At 39.7% G+C, this 20,977-nt stretch overlaps 3 protein-coding genes across 3 annotated transcripts in view; 2 read left to right on the top strand and 1 right to left on the bottom strand.

The window, feature by feature from the left end:
• The window catches only part of cyth1a (cytohesin 1a), a 282,462-nt gene that overhangs the window by 98,734 nt on the left and 162,751 nt on the right, over nt 1-20,977 (bottom strand). The gene's annotated exons all lie outside the window — the stretch shown is intronic.
• LOC148065142 (uncharacterized) lies at nt 2,142-2,945 on the top strand. The gene is made up of 5 exons (XM_087808372.1): nt 2,142-2,151; nt 2,213-2,301; nt 2,389-2,484; nt 2,544-2,684; nt 2,749-2,945. The coding sequence occupies exons 1-5, from the start codon at nt 2,142-2,144 to the stop codon at nt 2,872-2,874; spliced, it is 462 nt and encodes a 153-aa protein (XP_087664498.1). The 3' UTR covers nt 2,875-2,945.
• Nucleotides 3,493-5,473, top strand: cenpx (centromere protein X). Its single transcript, XM_087809278.1, has 5 exons — nt 3,493-3,557; nt 3,901-3,952; nt 4,018-4,071; nt 4,139-4,227; nt 5,216-5,473. The coding sequence occupies exons 1-5, from the start codon at nt 3,522-3,524 to the stop codon at nt 5,228-5,230; spliced, it is 246 nt and encodes an 81-aa protein (XP_087665404.1). The 5' UTR covers nt 3,493-3,521; the 3' UTR covers nt 5,231-5,473.

A 20,977-nucleotide genomic window follows, 5' to 3' on the forward strand; every position in this document is an offset into this window, starting at 1 on the left:
ATCCATCCATCCATCCATCCATCCATCCATCCATCCATCCATCCATCCATCCATCCATCCATCCATCCATCCATCCATCCATCCATCCATCCATCCATCCATCCATCCATCCATCCATCCATCCATCCATCCATCCATCCATCCATCCATCCATCCATCCATCCATCCATCCATCCATCCATCCATCCATCCATCCATCCATCCATCCATCCATCCATCCATCCATCCATCCATCCATCCATCCATCCATCCATCCATCCATCCATCCATCCATCCATCCATCCATCCATCCATCCATCCATCCATCCATCCATCCATCCATCCATCCATCCATCCATCCATCCATCCATCCATCCATCCATCCATCCATCCATCCATCCATCCATCCATCCATCCATCCATCCATCCATCCATCCATCCATCCATCCATCCATCCATCCATCCATCCATCCATCCATCCATCCATCCATCCATCCATCCATCCATCCATCCATCCATCCATCCATCCATCCATCCATCCATCCATCCATCCATCCATCCATCCATCCATCCATCCATCCATCCATCCATCCATCCATCCATCCATCCATCCATCCATCCATCCATCCATCCATCCATCCATCCATCCATCCATCCATCCATCCATCCATCCATCCATCCATCCATCCATCCATCCATCCATCCATCCATCCATCCATCCATCCATCCATCCATCCATCCATCCATCCATCCATCCATCCATCCATCCATCCATCCATCCATCCATCCATCCATCCATCCATCCATCCATCCATCCATCCATCCATCCATCCATCCATCCATCCATCCATCCATCCATCCATCCATCCATCCATCCATCCATCCATCCATCCATCCATCCATCCATCCATCCATCCATCCATCCATCCATCCATCCATCCATCCATCCATCCATCCATCCATCCATCCATCCATCCATCCATCCATCCATCCATCCATCCATCCATCCATCCATCCATCCATCCATCCATCCATCCATCCATCCATCCATCCATCCATCCATCCATCCATCCATCCATCCATCCATCCATCCATCCATCCATCCATCCATCCATCCATCCATCCATCCATCCATCCATCCATCCATCCATCCATCCATCCATCCATCCATCCATCCATCCATCCATCCATCCATCCATCCATCCATCCATCCATCCATCCATCCATCCATCCATCCATCCATCCATCCATCCATCCATCCATCCATCCATCCATCCATCCATCCATCCATCCATCCATCCATCCATCCATCCATCCATCCATCCATCCATCCATCCATCCATCCATCCATCCATCCATCCATCCATCCATCCATCCATCCATCCATCCATCCATCCATCCATCCATCCATCCATCCATCCATCCATCCATCCATCCATCCATCCATCCATCCATCCATCCATCCATCCATCCATCCATCCATCCATCCATCCATCCATCCATCCATCCATCCATCCATCCATCCATCCATCCATCCATCCATCCATCCATCCATCCATCCATCCATCCATCCATCCATCCATCCATCCATCCATCCATCCATCCATCCATCCATCCATCCATCCATCCATCCATCCATCCATCCATCCATCCATCCATCCATCCATCCATCCATCCATCCATCCATCCATCCATCCATCCATCCATCCATCCATCCATCCATCCATCCATCTATCTATCTATCTATCTATCTACCGATCTATCGATCGATCGACCGACCTACCTACCTGTCCGTCCGTCCGTCCGTCCGTCCGTCCATCCATCTATCATCCATCCATCCATCCATTTTTAAAGATCATGTCTTGCACAACTACTAAAGAATCCGTCACCTACAGACATCTTCAGACCAGCGTCTCACTCGATGCTCAGACAGACATAAACCCATCATTAGGTCATGAGCACAACAAACTCTTAGAATGACCTCATGAAAAAAAATTTGACTCTGAAAACTTTGAAGAATTACAAAAATCCATTAAAACCTTTTTGTGATGCTGCTCGCTGAAGTGGTCAGTCTTGTTTCCGAGGATGTTTTCCAGAGGCTGGATGTGATGGGACAGTATAAGTAGCATCTCTCTCTGCTCCTTCAGCAGTCTAGCCTCACCATGTCTTCTGGTGAGTCTCTTATCTTCTCCACTTTATTTCAGGTCTGACGGTTTGTGATTCTGTTCCACAGAAGTCGTCAAGACTCCGCCACCACAGAAGAGAGCCTACATATGTATGCCTAAAGTCCTCATCGATCGGTTGGAGGAGAATTACGAATTGGTGAGTAAATGCTTGAAATATATTGATTTTAAAATGCTTTTTTAAATACTTCAAAGTGAGTTTTAAAACTGTTTTTTTTTTTAATAGGATCATGGAGTGATTGTCAAAGATCTAAACCCTTGTTTGAACGAAGGGTACCTCCAGGTGTACTTCAAAGAGTGGGGCTCCATCACTGGATGCAAGGTAAAAGTACTTAAACGCTATAGAAAGTATTTTCCAGGATTCATCGGATCCATCCCAAGATATGGAGAACCCAAGGGGAGAAGAACGCAACGGCATATCTGAGATTTGCCACCGGCGATGAGGCCGACCAGGCCGACTGGGCCGGTCCTCATGTTATAGGTGGCTCTGAAGTCCAGGTGAAGCGGGTCGTCAGTCCGAAGGTGAGAGTACAATATGAGATATTTTAATTGATAATTTAACTCTATTTTATTTTTATTTTTTTAGACTGATGAAAATTCAGATTTGGAGGTGAACCTTAAAGCTTCTTCTGCGAGGTCTCAACCACGTCGTTCCATCTCTATGGGCTACATACTTGAGGATGCTCAGTGGCTGGATAATATAGTTGATTAAAAAAAAATACAGCACAATTTCCTTTATTTTTTTTTACACATGTGTGTTTTCTGATTGACATCTTATCACAAATAAACATGTTTTCAAAAACTCTTTATCGTTGTTTTGAATTTGATATTGCTTACGTTTTACATTATTTGTTCCAGTAAGATTTGAGGAAAAGTTAACAAGAATGTTGAATTTAAAATGAATTTAGGACTTTATACTAATTGCATTTAAAAATACATGAAAAACGAATACAGTACGCTCAATACAATCGGATTTAAAACGTTTGAACTAAGAAAAACAACATGAATTAAAATATATAAAATAAGAAGAGTAAGAAAATGTACATTATTAAATATATAATTCAATTAAAATATATAAAGATTTGATATTGAGACTTATTTTACTTAAATTATTTTAAACATGATTTTTGAAGCCAATAGTATTCGATAAAGAAATATAAATTCAAACAAGTGAGAAGTAGCATCTTTCTGTTTAAATAATTATATAATATGTAATAAATCGGTATTTAATTTAAAAAAAAAGTCCGGTAGTTTTGATTTTTTTAGTTTGACGTCGACATGCGTATGACGTCACTTCCCCTAAACCAATCGCTTCGTCGAGCGGCAAATTCCTATCACAACAGCAACAAGAAAATAAAGATGGCGGACACAGAGGAAGAAGTCACGTTTAAGAAGGTAAAAATAAAACAGCGCATTGACTTTTATTTATAAAATTCATGTCGCTTAGTGTAAATAAAAACGCAGATTCTAAACTAAATAAAGTTGATAGCATGTGTCGACTATTTTCTCGTCGTTTTGACAACCAATGTATTCTCTCTTTTTCAAAGGCTACTATTTTCTTAGTTTATTTCTATAATTCTAATAAAAACGTGAAGGAGATTAGAGAAATAATATATCTATGCGATTGTTACATGGAGATGTGATCTGACACGTCAACATGATTTTAACTAGATTATCTGGTTAAGTCATTCACAGGCAATTCAATATAAATATTTAAGAAGTTTTGTTTCACATACAGGAGACAGTCGGCAAAATTTTATCCATGTTTTTCAAGGAGGACAAGACGAGAGGTGAGTTTTAAAACCACACATTGAGCAGAAGAATGTTTCAAATATCTCTCAAACTTATCTCGAAGTGGGAAGTGAGGCTCAGCTGCTCATGTGCGAGATGCTTAAACTATTCGTCCAAGGTAAGTTTAGTTTCTTTAGATTTTTAGTTTCCTGAAATAATCTTTTCTAAAACTATCATGTTTTCAGAAGCCGCCGTGCGATCGCAGAAACAAGCCGAATCGGAGGACTGCGATCAAGTTGACATTGAACATTTCGAAAAGATTCTCCCGCAACTGGTCAGTATTATCGTGAAAAATCACGTATTTTATATGTTTTAAAAAAAATACTTCTGTTGACATTTAAATGACTTATGTTAAGCAACAGGTTTCAATTTCAACTGACTAACTATATCTTTAGTATACTTATTACCAGATAATATACAATATTATATGTAGTGTGTTTTCTATGTTGTGGTTCAAGCAGAGGTAATGTTTTTATTTTGTTGCTTTTACTCAATCACCAAACTGAAATTCCATAGACTATTCTAATACTAAGCCAAAGCTAATCTTTCACGAGATCATTGTAATCCTTCTTGGAAGGTTTTAAGTTATTGTGAGTACACATGGGCACTTGATTTTTCCACCACAGCCTTAGTTAACGCTCAACTGTTCTTATCAACAATCTGTTAATCTATAAATGCTGATACTTGATACTTGAATCTGTATCAGCGAGAATCTGGCGATACGTATCGCAATACAGGGGCAATGATATGATATATTGTGATACTGTAGTAACAACGATATATTTGTAGTATTGTGCGAGTACTTGACTCTGGTGTTTACAGACCACATAAATCTTGACGAAGTTGTAACTGCTTTCATTTTGTTTTGAAATCAAAATATGTCCCAAACATCAGCTTTAAAAGCGGCTGGAGTCGACTGTATCCTCACGTCCTCAGTCGTTGTCGTGAAGCTGAGGACGTACAAACTGCTGCCATCAAATGGCCAGAATTTTACACATGACAATGAAAAAATGCTAAGAATGTTTGCATCTTAACCAAAGTAATAAATAATAATACAAACATGTTTTTTTCTATACACTCTAATATAAACCCTTGAGAAGCTTTAAAAGATTCCGGAGTCAATTGTATCTTTTTTTTATTTTATACTTTTGAAATATAAAGCATAAAAGAACTATGATAACGATTAAATTTGATTTGCTTAATAACATTTCCCAGAAACAGTAACTTACACTTTTTTTTCTTTTCTTTTCTTTCCGTTTTAGCTCTTGGACTTTTAGCGAATTATTGCTAAACGATGGAACCAGATACTCCCCTTATCTTCATTTTCTACTTCTGCCAATGTGTTCATTAAAAAAAGTCAAAATCTAAAAGAAAAGCTGGTTGTTTCAGTTGGTGCCACCAGATAGCGCCAGAGAGCTGCTTGCGTCGCTCGGTGTTCGACAGCATCTGTTGCTCACAGCTGTCAAAATCATTCCACTCCTGGGATCAGTAAAAGAGTTCCTGTATTCCTTCTGTAATTATTTGAGTTTCCTGATTTGATGTGTTTTGATGGCGGCATGCATGCCGGTGCCTTTTAAAAAGCCCACCTGTGCTCCTCTGTGGAACAACAGGTGCTTCCAGCATGCTCCTCGGCGCCTTCATCAAAGCCTGCCCGAGCAGTTGGAAGCAATTAGAGTAATAAGGGGAGCAGCCGGTCCCTTAGATGATGACAAGTGCCAGGAAAAAAAAAAAGAAGTACCCCCCTCCGGCCACTTTGAAGTTCCCCTTTTGCTGTCCTGCGATGTTTAGTTAGAGGTGGAGGGAAGGCCAAAGGGGGGACCACTGGCACAAAGTTGAATGGGAGAACTGGTGCACTGGACGCCAAAACTCCAGACCACACGCGTGGAATTTCTCGTTTCGGGAATCATAACAAAACACAATCGGAACACGGTCCTAGAGGAGCAGGGTGTAATCCCGAAGGTAAATAAACAGTAGTAGAGGTGGTGCTCCTCCTGCGAGCTCCAGCCGGGAGTTTGTAATGTCAGGTTTCCTGACCTTTTGTCCTCCTGTAATGGTTTTCCGAGCGCTTGACCGACTCTCGTCTCTGTTATGAGTCAGCACGGCCGTACAACACCTCTCTGGGTTTATTTGCTCTCCGGCGACTCGCCGCGTATATACAAATACATCTGGAAGCAACTGAGGAGTTTTTCGGCCTCTTGATAGGTGCTCAAGGGCACCTGGAATTTGACCCGCCGCCTTTTACGGCTCGTGGACCGACGGGTCGATCAGTAAAGCGTGGAGGAACTTTCTTTGTCGTGAAGCTGATAATGACTGGCTTTGAAAGTGGGGGAGTCGTGCCCTCTAATTTTGACAAGTGGGCTACTGTAACCCTCCTCCCTTGAAGGATGGCTCGAGTTTACAAATACTTTAAACGTTTAAAAACACACAAACCACATTCCTAATGTATTACTTCATCGATTAATATTGAACAATTTATATAGTCAGGGTAAAGATTTGACTCTGTGTGTAATGCAGTTTGGAAGCATCAATTAATAACCAATTTTATTATAAATGAAAACAAATAATATGTTTGACGTTACGTTTGATATTGTTTTTGGAAAAAAAAAACTTTTTTAACTTCACTCAGAAGAATCTACTTCGGTTGGATGCAGTTTGGAAATAAAAACAAATGTGATCATTATTTATTATAATTAATATGTATCTTTTCTGCAGTTTTGTTTTAGAATATCCTTGGAAAAAGTCACACAGTTTTTATTTTTTTATCTGCTTATTGAATAAGTATGGTTTGCTGTTTGTTACTGTTTGGAAATATAAATTAAAACTAATGTTATAATAAATTGACTCAATTTTTGGTTTTATTTCACTTTTTTATTTTATTTTGAAACTTCCCTGAGTTCAATTATTTTTAACTCACTAGTATAACAATAATGTTTTATGTGTTTTGGACGTACAAATTAAAATAATAAATTATTAATTGATTAAATCACATTTTTGGTTTAAAAAGTAGGAATCTCCTGATTTTTTAAACTTGCAACTTAACAAGTATTTAATGATGTTTGGATGTAGAAGTAAAAATAATGGTTATTTGTAATTATTTACTTATTATCATTTATTTATTTATTTTTAGCAAGAATCTACTGCTTTTTGTTTTACTTTATAAATAATCTCTGAATAATGTAGTGTAATTTGAATATTAAACATACATGTTACAAATAAATATTACCTCACTCTGAATTATTCACCTATTTATGAGGTTTAGTGATAAAACCTTTCAATAATCAAATGATAGTGTATTAGTTTAGCCAAAATATTATGTTTTTTTTTTTAAAACTCTATCTTAAATGGGGACCAAAATGAAACTAAAGGCACATTTTTCACCTAATGAATTAAAATTGTACTTATAAAGTCTAAAATGGTATTCCAAAAATTGACTCAAAAAATATATAATTTGGTCTGAAAATAAAATTCTACAATTTATAATTAAAAAAAACAACTTGTATAAATGATTAAAACTAAATTTCTTTTTTTTAAGCAGATTTGCTTATAAATTAAAATAAATCAAATATTTGATGAATTAATTATTCATAATATTGACCTAATATCTCATTCATATGTACATTTACGTTACATTCTATCACTTCAAAAAACTTTCTAAAATCTGTAAAGTATAGGTTAAAGCTGAAACTAGAATCTATAGCTGCTGAGTAAAATCACTGCTCGACTCTATGCGTCCTGGTGGAACAAATGACATGTGAAGGCAGCATTATTAAACATATGAAAGCGTTTAGGACGAGACCAGGGAGGGGCACGACGAGAGTAACGACTTAAAGCTCTTCTTGATCACACATTAAAGGCTGGGAGTGTCGACAGCCGGTCCCAGACGCTTTTTGGAGATGCTCCGAAAGTGAGACGCTTTTCCCAGGAGACTCGGGGCTGATCCGTCTCCTGCCCTCGGGTTGGACGCATTAAACCGCATCATCATTCCTTGAACAAAAAAAAAAAAAATCTCATCATAGCCATCAATGCTTTTGAGAAAAACCACTTGGCTGATTGTGCCTTCTCCTCTCAGGGCCAATCGACTCGGTAATCCTGATATCATTAGTTTCAAAACCGTCATGTTGCACAGATGAAATTATAGCTTTTTTTTTTCAGGTCTGGAAAAAAAAAACCCACTCATTATTTATCATTTGAATACAAACTGAGCGTTAATGTTTGGCTTGAGACTGTTGGTTTTGGGAGTCTCTCAAAGGGTATTTAAGGATTATGTCAGATTTCACTCCTTAATCCCAGACTCGTCATTTTTTTTTGTTGTTGTCAGAATGACACATCTTTTCGAGGCGCTCCAACTTTCCCCCACCTCAAAGCTCCTTTCTTCTCTGGGCCAAACGAGGATGTCATCGATGACAAGTGATCATAACGCACACAAAGAAAGAAGAAGGAAAAAAAAAAGCATTTCGCTCACGGGGAAGGTTGTAAAATATCTAAGCAGTTTGTGTGGCTCATAAAAAGTACACTTTTACTAAACACACGCTTGTAAATAAACCCAAACATCTTCGCGTCTTTATTTTACACCGGCTGACCTTTTATGACACGAGAGAAATAATGGAATGCAACATCATAGTCATGTGGTATTTACAGGTTTTAAAATCTGCCTTTTACTAGCATCCACACTTTAAAGATGGAGAAACTATTGTTTTTGTTCTGATAAACTCACTTCAAGGACAGTTTGTGCCGAATGAAACTGGTTATTAATTAAACCGATAACTTGAAAGTGAATGCTGCCGTTAGTCGAGGTAGAAATGCGATAAATTCTGATTAAATCGAGCAGAAATAAGGTAAAATCGTTTCAAAATGAAGTTTAAATACAAAGTTGTAGGTTGTTTCTCAAGAACAAAAAGTTTTTATATGTAAAAAAGATATTATCTTGTCTTACTACATCTTCAAACATCCCAAAGTATTTTCGATCGGCTTCAGTTTCGCCTTGAATTCCTTGAAATAAGAGCCAAAAATGAGTAGTTTGTCAGCGTTAAATCGCCGTGAAGATACTTTGTCTGCATGTTGTATTTAATTTGGTTGAACATACTAAGAAGTAAAAAGTACATCTACATAAAAAAACATGTTAAGTATAAATATGTTTTGTTTTTCTACCTCTTGGTCTGGTTTAAGTCTGTGATGGTGCTGAAACGTCATGCAAGCATGTGTCCTGAGTCTTCCCTCTCATTGGTTCCTTACACGTTTTTTTTCTTGAAAGATCTAAAGAGGCGTTATTTTATCCAGTGATCCGCTTGACCATCCCTTTCGGATTGAGTTAGGGATTTAACACCAAAAATGAATGGCTAATTTAGGAAAGGTTTGCGAATACAAAACCAGTTTTTTGGAGAGCAAAGGTTTGCGTCTTTTAAGGGGGTCGGGGCAGGAGGTAGAGGTTCGAGGACAATCTGTCTTAAGGGACTGAGCTGTTCTCCAAGAACGAACTCTGAGTCAAGAAGAAGAAACCAAAAAAATGACTCTATAACTCCATAAGGTCCCTTCACTTATACCACGTTTCTAGATACTTTGTGCAGTCCGAGGGTTCGCGTGTGAGCAAAGAAAGCAAATTCAAAAGCAGCATCCCTATGTGACTTGCGTTTCTTTTTTACCCTGGAGGCCCCAGGCCTCTCTGAGGGACCTCGCATCCTCAGGCTTAGCTTCGCTAAGAAGCCACGGGGCCCACGCTGGGAATGATTAGAACAAACCTGGCATCTTGAGCCACTTGGTCGCACCACCGGGATCACCCCTAACTGGTTGTGGCGCTTGGCTGTTAGTAGTGGCGGGCTGGCGATGGTCTGCCGCTGGGTTCCGTGTACCGGCGGGGGCTCTGGTGGCGGCGGGGGGCGGAAAAGGATTCTTCCGGAACCAGTGAGGTGGATGATAAGGTCAGGAGACCTTGGCATGCGGCTGAAAAAACGTAAAAAAAGAAGCGGGAGGGATTGTACAATTAGGGAGAATTGGGTTATTTCTGGAGTCCTGTGCTACATTAAGTACATCACCTTCGACCCAAATCTATTCTGGGGTACTACCTCCCTTCGGCGGCTACTGGTCCCCCGACAACAACCGACTAATCCTCTTACATAACCCTGCACAAACCTCGCCGCGGATCAATTAACGTCACCAATGGAATACAAGTCGGGTGACATCAAAGAAACCCGAGTCGGACCTGAGGTGGGCTCTATTTTTAGGAGATTTTAAAAATAAGCTTCGGACCTTTTCGAGAATTGTGCCAGTCACACTTGGAGAAGCTGCGAAGTTTGAAGGTCACACACTTGGGTGGATGAAGGTGCCGACGGTATTTAAGAAGGAGAAAGTACAGTAATGACCGAAATCTCTACAGCTGGCTCAGTGTGGGCTTCACCCTTTAGCTAACCTTGTCGCTAACACGCTTTAGCTTTCTGGATTTTGTTTTATTCAAGAAGAGACAAATACACACTACTAGTACTACGTTTTCAATCAAAATACTAAATGAATTGAATAAAAAATGTTGCTACATTTGTATTTTTGCAGAATAAATCAACCATTTATTACAATATTTTAATCACACTGTAAGTTGGGAGCTTAGTATATAATGTTTTAATATATATATATAATTATCCACCCATTAGTCTAAGACTGTCTCTCCTTTATCTGGAACTATGAGCCTAAATATAAACTATTAGTCAAACTAGGGAGACTATATTTGTACTCTCTAGAAGTAATGTGCTGATGAAGCTTCATGAAACAGTGTCATGTTGTGTAGAGGTCAGTAGGTGGCGCCATCTGTTTTAAAAATGATGTGATGTTTCATTAGAACAGTTGTTCAAAACTAAGGATAGTGCAGAGACCTCGCCATCTAGTGGACTCTGAAGATAATGATACTGTTTCATGAAGCTTCATAACACTCATATACATATATTCCTTGATTTTCTGGAACTCCTGTTGTGTTTTCTTGACCTTTAAAGTATATACTTTATTGGGTATTGTTTTGATTGTTTAAGCGCTTTGTGACCCTGGTCTGGAAAAGCGCTCTATAAATAAAAATTACTTACTTACTTACTTACATATAATAACCCTCATAGTTCTTATTATTGTCCTAAATAGTGTTAACAATAACAACAGTGATAATTATCAATATTTTCTGCTTTTGCAAAAATAATTTTCATTTAAATGGATTTATACATTTATTTTTTTGTGGGGCAAATCATAATCATATCCAGTTCTTTCGAACTAACTAATATAACTTCGGGGGTGAAATAAATAAATAAGCCTGAAAACAAGACTTGTAAATAAAAAAATAAATTATTAATAGTAAAAAAACAGGAAAACACCTTAAATAGAAATGTCATAAAAATACAACTATGTTGACCCCAAAATAATAAATGATTGATTAATGACAAAATTAATAATTGTAACTATTATTGCACCTAGTAGTAGAAAAGAATAACGACAAAAAGCTAATAATGATTTTGTCAAACATAATGATTTCTAAATAATAGTTATGATTATTATAGTTGCAGAAATTGCTCCTAAAACCTCAGTGAATTGTAAATAACCCGGCGGACATCATGTTTGTTGACCCTGAGTGAAGTTCCCGAAACTCCAGTCCAACCTGTCGAGCGTCTGTCGGCGCAGTGGTTCGGAGGCACCGCTCTAAATTAGCGCTTCACAGAACAGCTTTCATGTGGACAAGAGCTGCTGTCAGATTGCAGGAGAGGTCAGGATGTAGCGGTCAAAGGGCAGGAAGCGGTGTTGGTCCTTGTCGTTAACAGCTTCCTGTCTGCCGTGTTGTGGAAACGCGAAGAGGAAATCACTCGTGCCGCGGGTTCAAAGAGATCGTTGTCAGGTACATGGACGAGTGTTTCTCAAGGGAACCGTTACTGCGAGATTCCAAACAAATCATCGTTGATGGATCAGAGTTCTTCCTTGAAATCGAAAGGGGAATATGTCCAGGGTATGCCTGGGACTCGAGGGATTAAAAAAAAAAGATTAATATGGTTAGAAAAAATCAGAAAATACAGTCGATGTTGACTTACCCGTCCGTGTCGGGATCAGGCGAGACATGAACCTGCCTAGAACTGTATCCCGGATGACGGATGGTAACCACAACAAGTGGAATGTTGGCTCCTGGAACGAACCGTGGCCTCTAAATCACATCTTTCTATCTCCGTCAAAATGCATATTATTAAAAAGGGGGAAACATAAGATGAGTGAACTTTTAAATTCACCTGACAAGACGGGGAGGGAAAGCTGTACGACTTCCCGGACTTAAAAAGGTAAAAAACGTCTCCAAAAAAAACCCGCAGAGGAGAAGATCGACTTACAGGGAGCAATGACTCAAAAAAAAAAAAGCCAGTGTTGCAACAACAACGGTAAATTTGAGGGAAACGTTACTAAAAGGATTGTAGCTGGAAAAGAAAGTTGGGAAGTCATTCCAGTACACATGTTTTGATAGTATTTACTAAATCTTTTTTTGGGCCATTCGCTCATAATCTTCTGGCTCTTTCTCGCTTTAAAGGTTTTCAGATCGTCTTAATATGGAAATGTTGTTCCACAAAAGGAGAAAAAGGAGGGATGAGTTTAGGGCTTTTTAATCTTAATTAATGACCCGGACCACTCCTCAAAGAGAGGGAATCAGAGCCGATCAATGTCGCATTGATACCCTAAAACGAGCTGCCGGATACACATCAATGGATGAGCAATATCCTGATTCCGTGGAGGAGAATGGCCCTGACATGTCTGAGCACCCAAAGAGAAAAGACCAGGTGTCCCCCTTTTTTTCGAAACCCGCTCACCAAGAGCACCAAGGAGTCGCCCACCCCTGGCACAGGAACCAGGGCCGCTGAGCTGTGCATCCGGAAATGTGCAAACTCTAGTATTTCGGGGTAAACAACCGGATGTCTTGGATTGAAGTCTGCTGGTACCTGAAACGTAAAAATTGAAATTGTTCGACTATAGTATAGTATAGTATAATCATTCTTATCCCCATATAGGGGGTTCATACCAGGGTAGCTGGAATTAGCCCATTGTAGGGCACATATGGCTGACAACTAGATACTTTTTCTTTAAACAAGGGATACAAATCCAGGTTTGGCCCAAAGATATTGGGTCGGATTACTGACATCCCATAATGTAGCTTCTACAGGAAAATAGTTGAGAAGTACTACTGACTCGGTTTACATTAAAACATAATTTGTGTGAAATGAATCCCAAATTGTACAATTCAGGCGATGTTGGCTTTTATTCCCAATCGGTATTTCAACACTAAAAACAGAAAAGGTAGAATAAAAGTTAACTTCCTCCCTGATATTTTAATTTGAATATCGGAACTAAAAAAAGCATCCTAAACGTAGAAATTTATACTAAACTGAACAGGGTGTCTCCTAGAAAATATATGGTTGAAATTTTATGGCCCAGATATTACTAGAATTTTGTAATTAAACAAACAATTTCTCCTGAGGGATCAATAAAGTTTTACATTACCTTACCTTAATTAGCTGTAATATTTTTTACTCACTGTCACATGAAACAACATTTTTTTTTAAATGGAAACACTTTTTAAATGATATAAAAATCTCAGGATGTTGGCATTTTTAAGGTGGTACTGTAAAGAATCAGCCTCAACTTTAACTAATAAGTTGATTTAAGTGTGTCTTAAATAGATGTTGGACCTCTATTGTACTCATCAGTATGTGTCTGTTTGTACAAAACTCTCTTTTCACGCCAACTATGGAGTTATTGGTCAAACACCGAGGAGGTCTCCACCTTTAAGGGACTTGTTGTATAAACAAAGCAGGCCGTGATTACAGCCTGCTGGAGGAAGAGTGAAGCCATAATTATGTCATAATTGACTCCGCTCTCGTAACCTCTTGTTCGCCAAAATGGGGAGAAAAAAGTAATAAGTTCGAAACATGGTCATGATGAGGGACTTTCTGCATCTTGGAGAGGAAGACTTCTACATTTGAAGTGAGTGAGAAGAAAACTGGTCTGTGTTCTGAAGAAGGTTGGGCTCCCTAGTTCTATGACATTCAGTGGCTATTACGGCAAGGACTGTTTCAAAATTTATAACAAGAAATTTTTAAATTGTAATGAAATTTTAGTTAAATATTGATGAATCACACCCATTACTTCCTGTACATTTTGACTCTCTCACCTGAATGTATATTGACAATAATCTATCTTGAGCTATTGCCTCAGTCTGTAGCTGGAGACTGTAAACATGGAAAGTGAATCATAAACGTTAACCTTTTTTTTTTTCTTTCCCCCTGAGTTTATAAATCATGATTGCAAAAATAATTTCCTCTGCGCTTAGGTCATGGGAAAAAAAAAGGCTGCAGAGTGGATTTCATGGTTTTGGGTGTTGCACGCCTGTCCCAGGTGGAGGAAGGATTAGGACATGATGTACTTCTGAGATTATTAAACCGCACTCCTTCCTTCATTCAAGAAGAAGAAATATTGTCACAAAAAAAAGAAAAAAGGGAAGGTCAGTCACGCCTCTCCTGTCGGGAAACCGTGGCTCGTTCGTCTACAGCTGAATAAACTTCGTCCACCGATCCGACTGGAGTCGTGATCTTCGGTGAAAAGTCGAAAACCTCAAAAATAAGCTTATAGACAAAAACATTGCCCAACTTCCTTTTTTCCTTTCTTTTTTTTTTTCACCCCGTTTGAAGTCTGCGCCGAATAAATCTTAGCAACCTGTCCTCGCCGCCTGCACTCTTCGGGAATCCGAAAAACACTGATGATAATCTCTCCTGGAGGATATTCAAAGGCGCTCTGACGACTCGGCTACCACCGAAGAAAAACCTCTGGCTGATATTGTCCCAGCTGTTTGAAACCTGTCCCTATAAAGATAAGCACCGCATCTGTTTCCTGAACCCTTAAAAACTCACACTAATCACTCCTCGGGGAACATCTGGGGCAGATGTTACCAACTCCCAACTACCTTAATATTGACGGTTCAAAGACTATTTACACAGTTTTTGTTCATCTGTGCTTGAGCTCGGGATCGCTCGGTTTATAGAATCGACTCGGTAAAACCCTCAGCATGTGGAGCCGAGTCGCTGGGCTGTTTTTTTTCCCGCGATCGCAGACAAGCAAATAAATAAATGTTCGTGCCGATGGATCTGTGGAGAGGCGATGCCTGGCTGCAGATCTAAACACGTCGCTGATGATGACCGTGTGCGGCGGGAGTTAAACAAGTGACAGAAGCGTTCGGCTTTGATCCCATCATTAGACGAGGACACCCAGGAGTCGACGACATACCTCTGTTTTTTTTTTACCACGCTTTGAAGAAACAGACATTTCATATTTCATAGAATATCTTGGGGGAAAAGACTAGTGCTGTGTCTCAAATCGCATACTTCTCTTAGTATACTAGAAGTTAGTATACATCATGATAGTGTGCGTACTAACTAGTACGCATATTCTCCACAGATAGTATGTCTCAAATCAAATACTGCTGCTACACACTAAACGGAATTGAGGTGACAGCTTCTTCTTCTACTACTATTTAACGATGGTTTCAACCAGCTGTTTGAACGCTATCGCCACCTGCTGGCAGCACATTTTGCAAGTTTGGAAAAAGAAATATGAGAAACGAAATATTCACGAGATATTTACGCCGGTATCAGCACTGAAGACGTGTCATCCTTCTACTGCTGCTGAAAATGAACCTGTAAGTATATCCATATATATGCATATATATATACTGTATATATATATGATGTAACTTCCGTTTAAAACGTCACTAAGATGGCAGCCGTTTAGGGTGGTTAATTTCCATCGAACCATACTCAGTTTTGTGGGTGTTTTAGTACGCCGATTTAGTGTGCATGGCACACTAAATTTCGCATACTTAGAATTGAGACGCACTCACACACTAAAAATACTAACTTTGAGTACGCTAGTATGCGATTTGAGACAGCATAGGCTAGGAGCTAGCTACCTAATTTTAGTTAATCATTTATTAATAAAGTATCTAATCTAGTTTTCTAGCTCATGAAGATCTAAAGTAAGAAGCCAAAGCCTTAACTGCTTGTTCAGGATGTTGCCGTGTCCTAGTTCATAGCTGGCTCTCCTAGTATGGCTACACTATCTGACTCAACTTCAGTTAACATGACGCTAACACGCTTTTGTGTTGTGTTCCAGCGGCCCTACTCTCGTGGGCCGAGCTGTCAGGATATAGCACTGCAAAACTTGGAGGCAGTGGTGTACTAACAAGACCCAAAAGAAAAGGTCTGGACCTAATCCACAGAACACGGAACAATTTTTTGGAACCGACTATACTGTACTCCTGCTTAAAAAGGTGTTTTTTGTTTCTTGTGTTGGGAGTCGTGACGCCGACTCTTCAGTGACGTCGCTCTCTGACAGATAAGTGGTTGGCAGTCGGTCGACGTCAACTTTCTAGTGCCGACTCGGCTCGTTTGGAACCAGAGCTTAGACTAGGGCTAAGATGATCTGATGGTAAGGGGGCACTAGTTTGCTCACAAATGTTCAGGCTTCAGCTTTTTCCTTTTAAATCAAAGTTACATTTATTTTATCTATATAATTGGACACCATTATTTCAAAAGCATCTCAAACATTGCCAACGAAAATGTGTTTTTAGACAGCAGGTGGCAGCAGAGTTACAAAACGTCCAGGCAAAACCACTCGAGTAAGAACAGGAGCTAGCATTGTGACACAAGAACTACGAACTCTTCAAAGAAGATGTGTATCCTGGTAGTAATTTGGGACATGGAATGAAACTTGACGGTCCTGATATCTCTGTTGAAATCTGGCAGGAGTTAATATCGTAAAGATGTTTGGTATTAGATTTAGTCTTCAAAAAGTGTTGACTTAAAATCACTTTCTTCGCACAAACTTGCTTACTTTACTCTTCTTAAAATGTTCCACTTTCTTTTATGATCTACCACTGCATCCATTATCAGGGTTGCAGGGTTCCAGCTACTTAGGTTGAGAGGCGGGGGACACCCTGGACAGGCTGTCATAGGGCACAAAGAGACCACTACTGTGTCTCAAATCGCATACTTCTCTTAGTATACTAGAAGTTAGTATGCATCAGGATAGTGTACATACTAACTAGTACGCAAATCCTCCACAGATAGTACGTCTCAAATCAAACACTGCTGCTACACACTAACAGGAAATGATGCGACAGCTTCTTCTTCTACTACTAATTAACGATGGTTGCAACCAGCTGTTGATACGCTATCGCCACCTGCTGGCAGCACGTTTTGCAAGTTTGGAAGAAGGAATAAAGAAAAAATATGAGAAACGAAATATTCGCGAGATATTTAAGCTGGTATCAGCACCGAAGACGTGTTTATCCTCTTACTGTTGCTGAAAATGCACCTGTAAGTATATGAATATATATGTATATATATATGACGTAACTTCCGTTTACAACGTCACTAAGATGGCAGCCGTTTAGGGTAGATAGTGTCCATCGAACCATACTCAGTTTTGTGGGTGTTTCAGTACGCCACTTTAGTGTGCATGGCGCACTAAATTTCGCATACTAAGAATTGAGACGCACTTATGCACCAAAAATACTAACTTTGAGTACGCTAGTATGCGATTTGAGACACAGCACACCATTCATACTCACACCTGTGGACTTTTTTCAATAACTCATCATATATTGTTGTACCGTGGAAAGACTACCCACTTGAGTGCTGAAATAGTGGACAGAAAAAGGGAACATGCCAATTGTCCAATCAGCTATTCTTGACCGAAGTGATGGACCAGGAGAAGGTAAATAGTACATTTTGTCTTCCCATGCCTCTCTTTTTATCAGCGAACAAAAGCCCAAACTGAAGGGACGCTGTCAGGTTTAATGAGGTCCTGAGTGAGGAGGGCTACTGTGTCGGCACCACCAAAGCCTGCTCCTTGAATTCACCTCCAGTGGACCAGAGTGGTCCTGTGGGGGGGGTGGGAGATGCAGACCATCTCCCCCTATTGTTCGGGTAGAAGTGGGGGGTCACTCGCCGTGCTTGGCGTGGTCATCTTGCTCGACTTTGTCAAGCAGCAGGTTGTCTTTCCCGTCATCCGAGAGCGAACGTTACACTTGTGTCGCGCTAAAGACACAACAAGCGTGGCCCGCGAGACAAACCCTGAAAAAAACACAACGAAAAAGGGGCGAAAACCAGCGAGACAGAATGACAACTGTTAAGTCCAGAGTACATGGTTCAAAGTTTCACGTGGAGTCCTCCGCCTTCAATCCCCTTTCCACTCGCTTTGATTCTTTATTCATCCCTTTCTCCTTTTCGCCCCCCCCCCCCCCCGGCACAGCATCCTTTAAGTCCAGCTGATCGAGGCTCTTTTGTCCATCGGCACCCAGGCAACAACTTCAAAGCACCACCGGGTGTAAATGCAGAGTGCCCCAAAAAACAAAACAAAACTGAAATATAAAGAAGTCCTGGAGAGGATGGAAGATATTCACAACAGAACAGAACCCCCCCCCCAGGCCCAGTATGTACAGGAGGAACTGAAAAGAGAAAGCGGCTCAAAGAAAACATCTATCATCATTTACCCAAAATACACAAAGGTGTGGGTTGGGTCGCTCTCGGTTTAAATGACAACAATAAACAAATGAAAAAACACGACATTAGACTTTGTATGAGACCATTATGACTCTCTCTTTGTGTCGGATCATCAAAGCCCATTAGGGGGACAGTGAAAGCCTTCCACTTCCTCATTCACTGACAGCTGAATTGGAGGCTTGATGGATTATTTTCCCCGAGACAATGTCACGCTCTCCGACTGAATGCTTCACTTTGATCTCAGTGGATGCCCTTGAAGGGGCTGATATGTTAACAACCAGTCTGGTTATTCTAGTTTTTGTCCTCCACCTTCTGACCTGCCAGTCAAAAGTGTTCGAGGGGAAGAGGACAGATGGAAGGGAAGGAGTTTAGGGAGTGATAAATGCCTTTCATCTCTCAGCCTAATTTGGGGGCGTCCTGTATAGTCATGCCTGGCACGCCGGCTCGCCTCGTCTTGTACCGATGAAGCACCCCGGCGGTGACACGCCGACTCCAGAGCCCTGGCACCAGGAGTCCTGCCAAGCGCCCGAGCAAACCCTGTATTTCAGCAAGATCTCGGAAGCGCAACTACTCCGGGCCTGCAGCTTATAATTAAAAGTCCTTAACCTCAAAGAGAAAAAGAATCTTCATCGTAATAGCAGACTTCCATTGGTTTAATACCCAACTCTGTGTCCCATCAGATAGTGCCGTGGACAGTGTAGGAAGAGAGACATTAGGACAACAAAGAACACATGTGTCCCGTCCCAGGATTAGAGGTTCACTCTTCTCTCAGTAGCCTAATTGCTGGATTGGCCGGATCAAAATCACTTCATCAAGATCAAGGCCGCTGTCTTTCTTTTTTTTTTCCCCCTGTTTCGGTATGTTGTTGCACAATAAGTGAAGGGAAAAGAAATGACAAACAGAAGGGGGGAGAGAAAACTCCAGAAGTCGTCGGGGGAAAAAAGAATGAATGTAGTTCATGTTTGGAGAGCATGTTGTGTGATTTAAGAGAGCCCACATCAAACGCTGCGGCTTTTGAAAACCGCCATTTAAAAAACAAGATATTTCTTTGGCCGCAGAGCAGTGCGAAGCAGGATTGTGTTGTTCTGCGAGCGTCTGAAAGAAACCTGCCCCGTTGACTTTTGAAGACATTTATGATATTTTGATAATGTTTAGACTTATTTCAAATTGCAACAAAACGTAAAAAATTGTTCGTAAACACAGGCGCCCCAATTATTGCGCAGTGATTATATTAGTTTTTATGTAATGCCATCAAAAAGAATGTTTAAAGGCCAAATAAATTAAAGTATATACTTTATGGAATATCGTTTTGATTGTTTGAGCGCTTTGTGACCCTGGTCTGGAAAAGCACTATATAAATACAAATTACTTACTTACTTACTTACTTATAAAAGGAAGTTTTGAAATGTGTTTTTTTTCTTATATTCTACTTCACAGAAATTAAATACTCGCAAAAAGAACAAATAAATACATTTCAATACCAGATTAACAACCATATTGTTTTTATTTTATTGATGTGATGTCTATCTATCTTCCTATTTCATTTTTGTGTGATTGTGTATTGTTTTGTGTATTTTTGTCACCTTTCCTATAGATATAAGTGTTTTATTAACTGTTTGTATATGTGCAAGAGTATACAACTATAATTTAGGAGAACATGTACCACAGGGGTGGAGGTATTGTTTGTTGTTTGTAAATTGTGTATGTGTAGATAAAAGCTCAATTAAAAGATGTATAAAAACAAAAACAAAACAACAGCCCGAGTAAGCCCGAAACAAATTGAACTGATAATACATTAACAAGGAAAAAAATAAATAGCATGAAGTTTCGTGTGTGGTTGTGATGAGCACAATTTACTCTTGTACATTAGCCTAGAAAGACGTGGTACGGTTGATTCAGTCATAAACTATTGTAGCCCTTCACCAGAATCATTCTACGACATAAATTGTTTATTTAGTGCTGAATGTTGTTTTTAAAAAGGTACTACTGGAAGAGAATGATGTGCACAATGTTAGCGAATTAGCATTGCATTTTGTAGAATTCTGTCCAGCGTGAAAATGTTACCCCACATTCCAGACCCATCGTTTTTTTCTCAACAATCATCCGTGAACAGGTGCAAGTTGTTGTTTTTTGGACGCCAATCATCTTCATGGTTCATTAAAAAACATCAGATAATAATTAGTCCGGTATTTTTAAGTGGTGAAAATTATCCAACAAATATGATAATTATCGTACACTTTGCAACCCTCGAGGAATTTCCCCAAGGGATCAATAAAATTCCATCTATTTATCTATTTATAAAAACAGAGATGATTTGTTGAGTACTTATGGCCTGTTAAATCAGAGCCAATCCTGGACTGATAAATAAATGTGGATGTGTCTGTGTTTAAAGGTATTCACTATTGTGTACCCCTTAATTTAAAGCATCCTACTGATTATACTTCAAAACAAGCCATTAAATATTAGTTGCACTAG

The sequence above is a fragment of the Callionymus lyra genome, chromosome 15, assembly GCF_982586985.1.
Source record: "Callionymus lyra chromosome 15, fCalLyr1.hap1.1, whole genome shotgun sequence".
Classification (NCBI taxonomy): domain Eukaryota; kingdom Metazoa; phylum Chordata; class Actinopteri; order Syngnathiformes; family Callionymidae; genus Callionymus; species Callionymus lyra.

Excerpts from the sequence above, each read along its gene's own strand:
- cenpx (XM_087809278.1), top strand. The coding sequence starts at position 3,522 with ATGGCGGACACAGAGGAAGAAGTCACGTTTAAGAAG. Across the intron at positions 3,558-3,900 it reads AAGAAGTCACGTTTAAGAAG|GAGACAGTCGGCAAAATTTT; the intron begins GTAAAAATAAAA and ends TTTCACATACAG. Across the intron at positions 3,953-4,017 it reads CAAGGAGGACAAGACGAGAG|TGGGAAGTGAGGCTCAGCTG; the intron begins GTGAGTTTTAAA and ends CTTATCTCGAAG.
- LOC148065142 (XM_087808372.1), top strand. Across the intron at positions 2,302-2,388 it reads TGGAGGAGAATTACGAATTG|GATCATGGAGTGATTGTCAA; the intron begins GTGAGTAAATGC and ends TTTTTTTAATAG. Across the intron at positions 2,685-2,748 it reads AGCGGGTCGTCAGTCCGAAG|ACTGATGAAAATTCAGATTT; the intron begins GTGAGAGTACAA and ends TTATTTTTTTAG.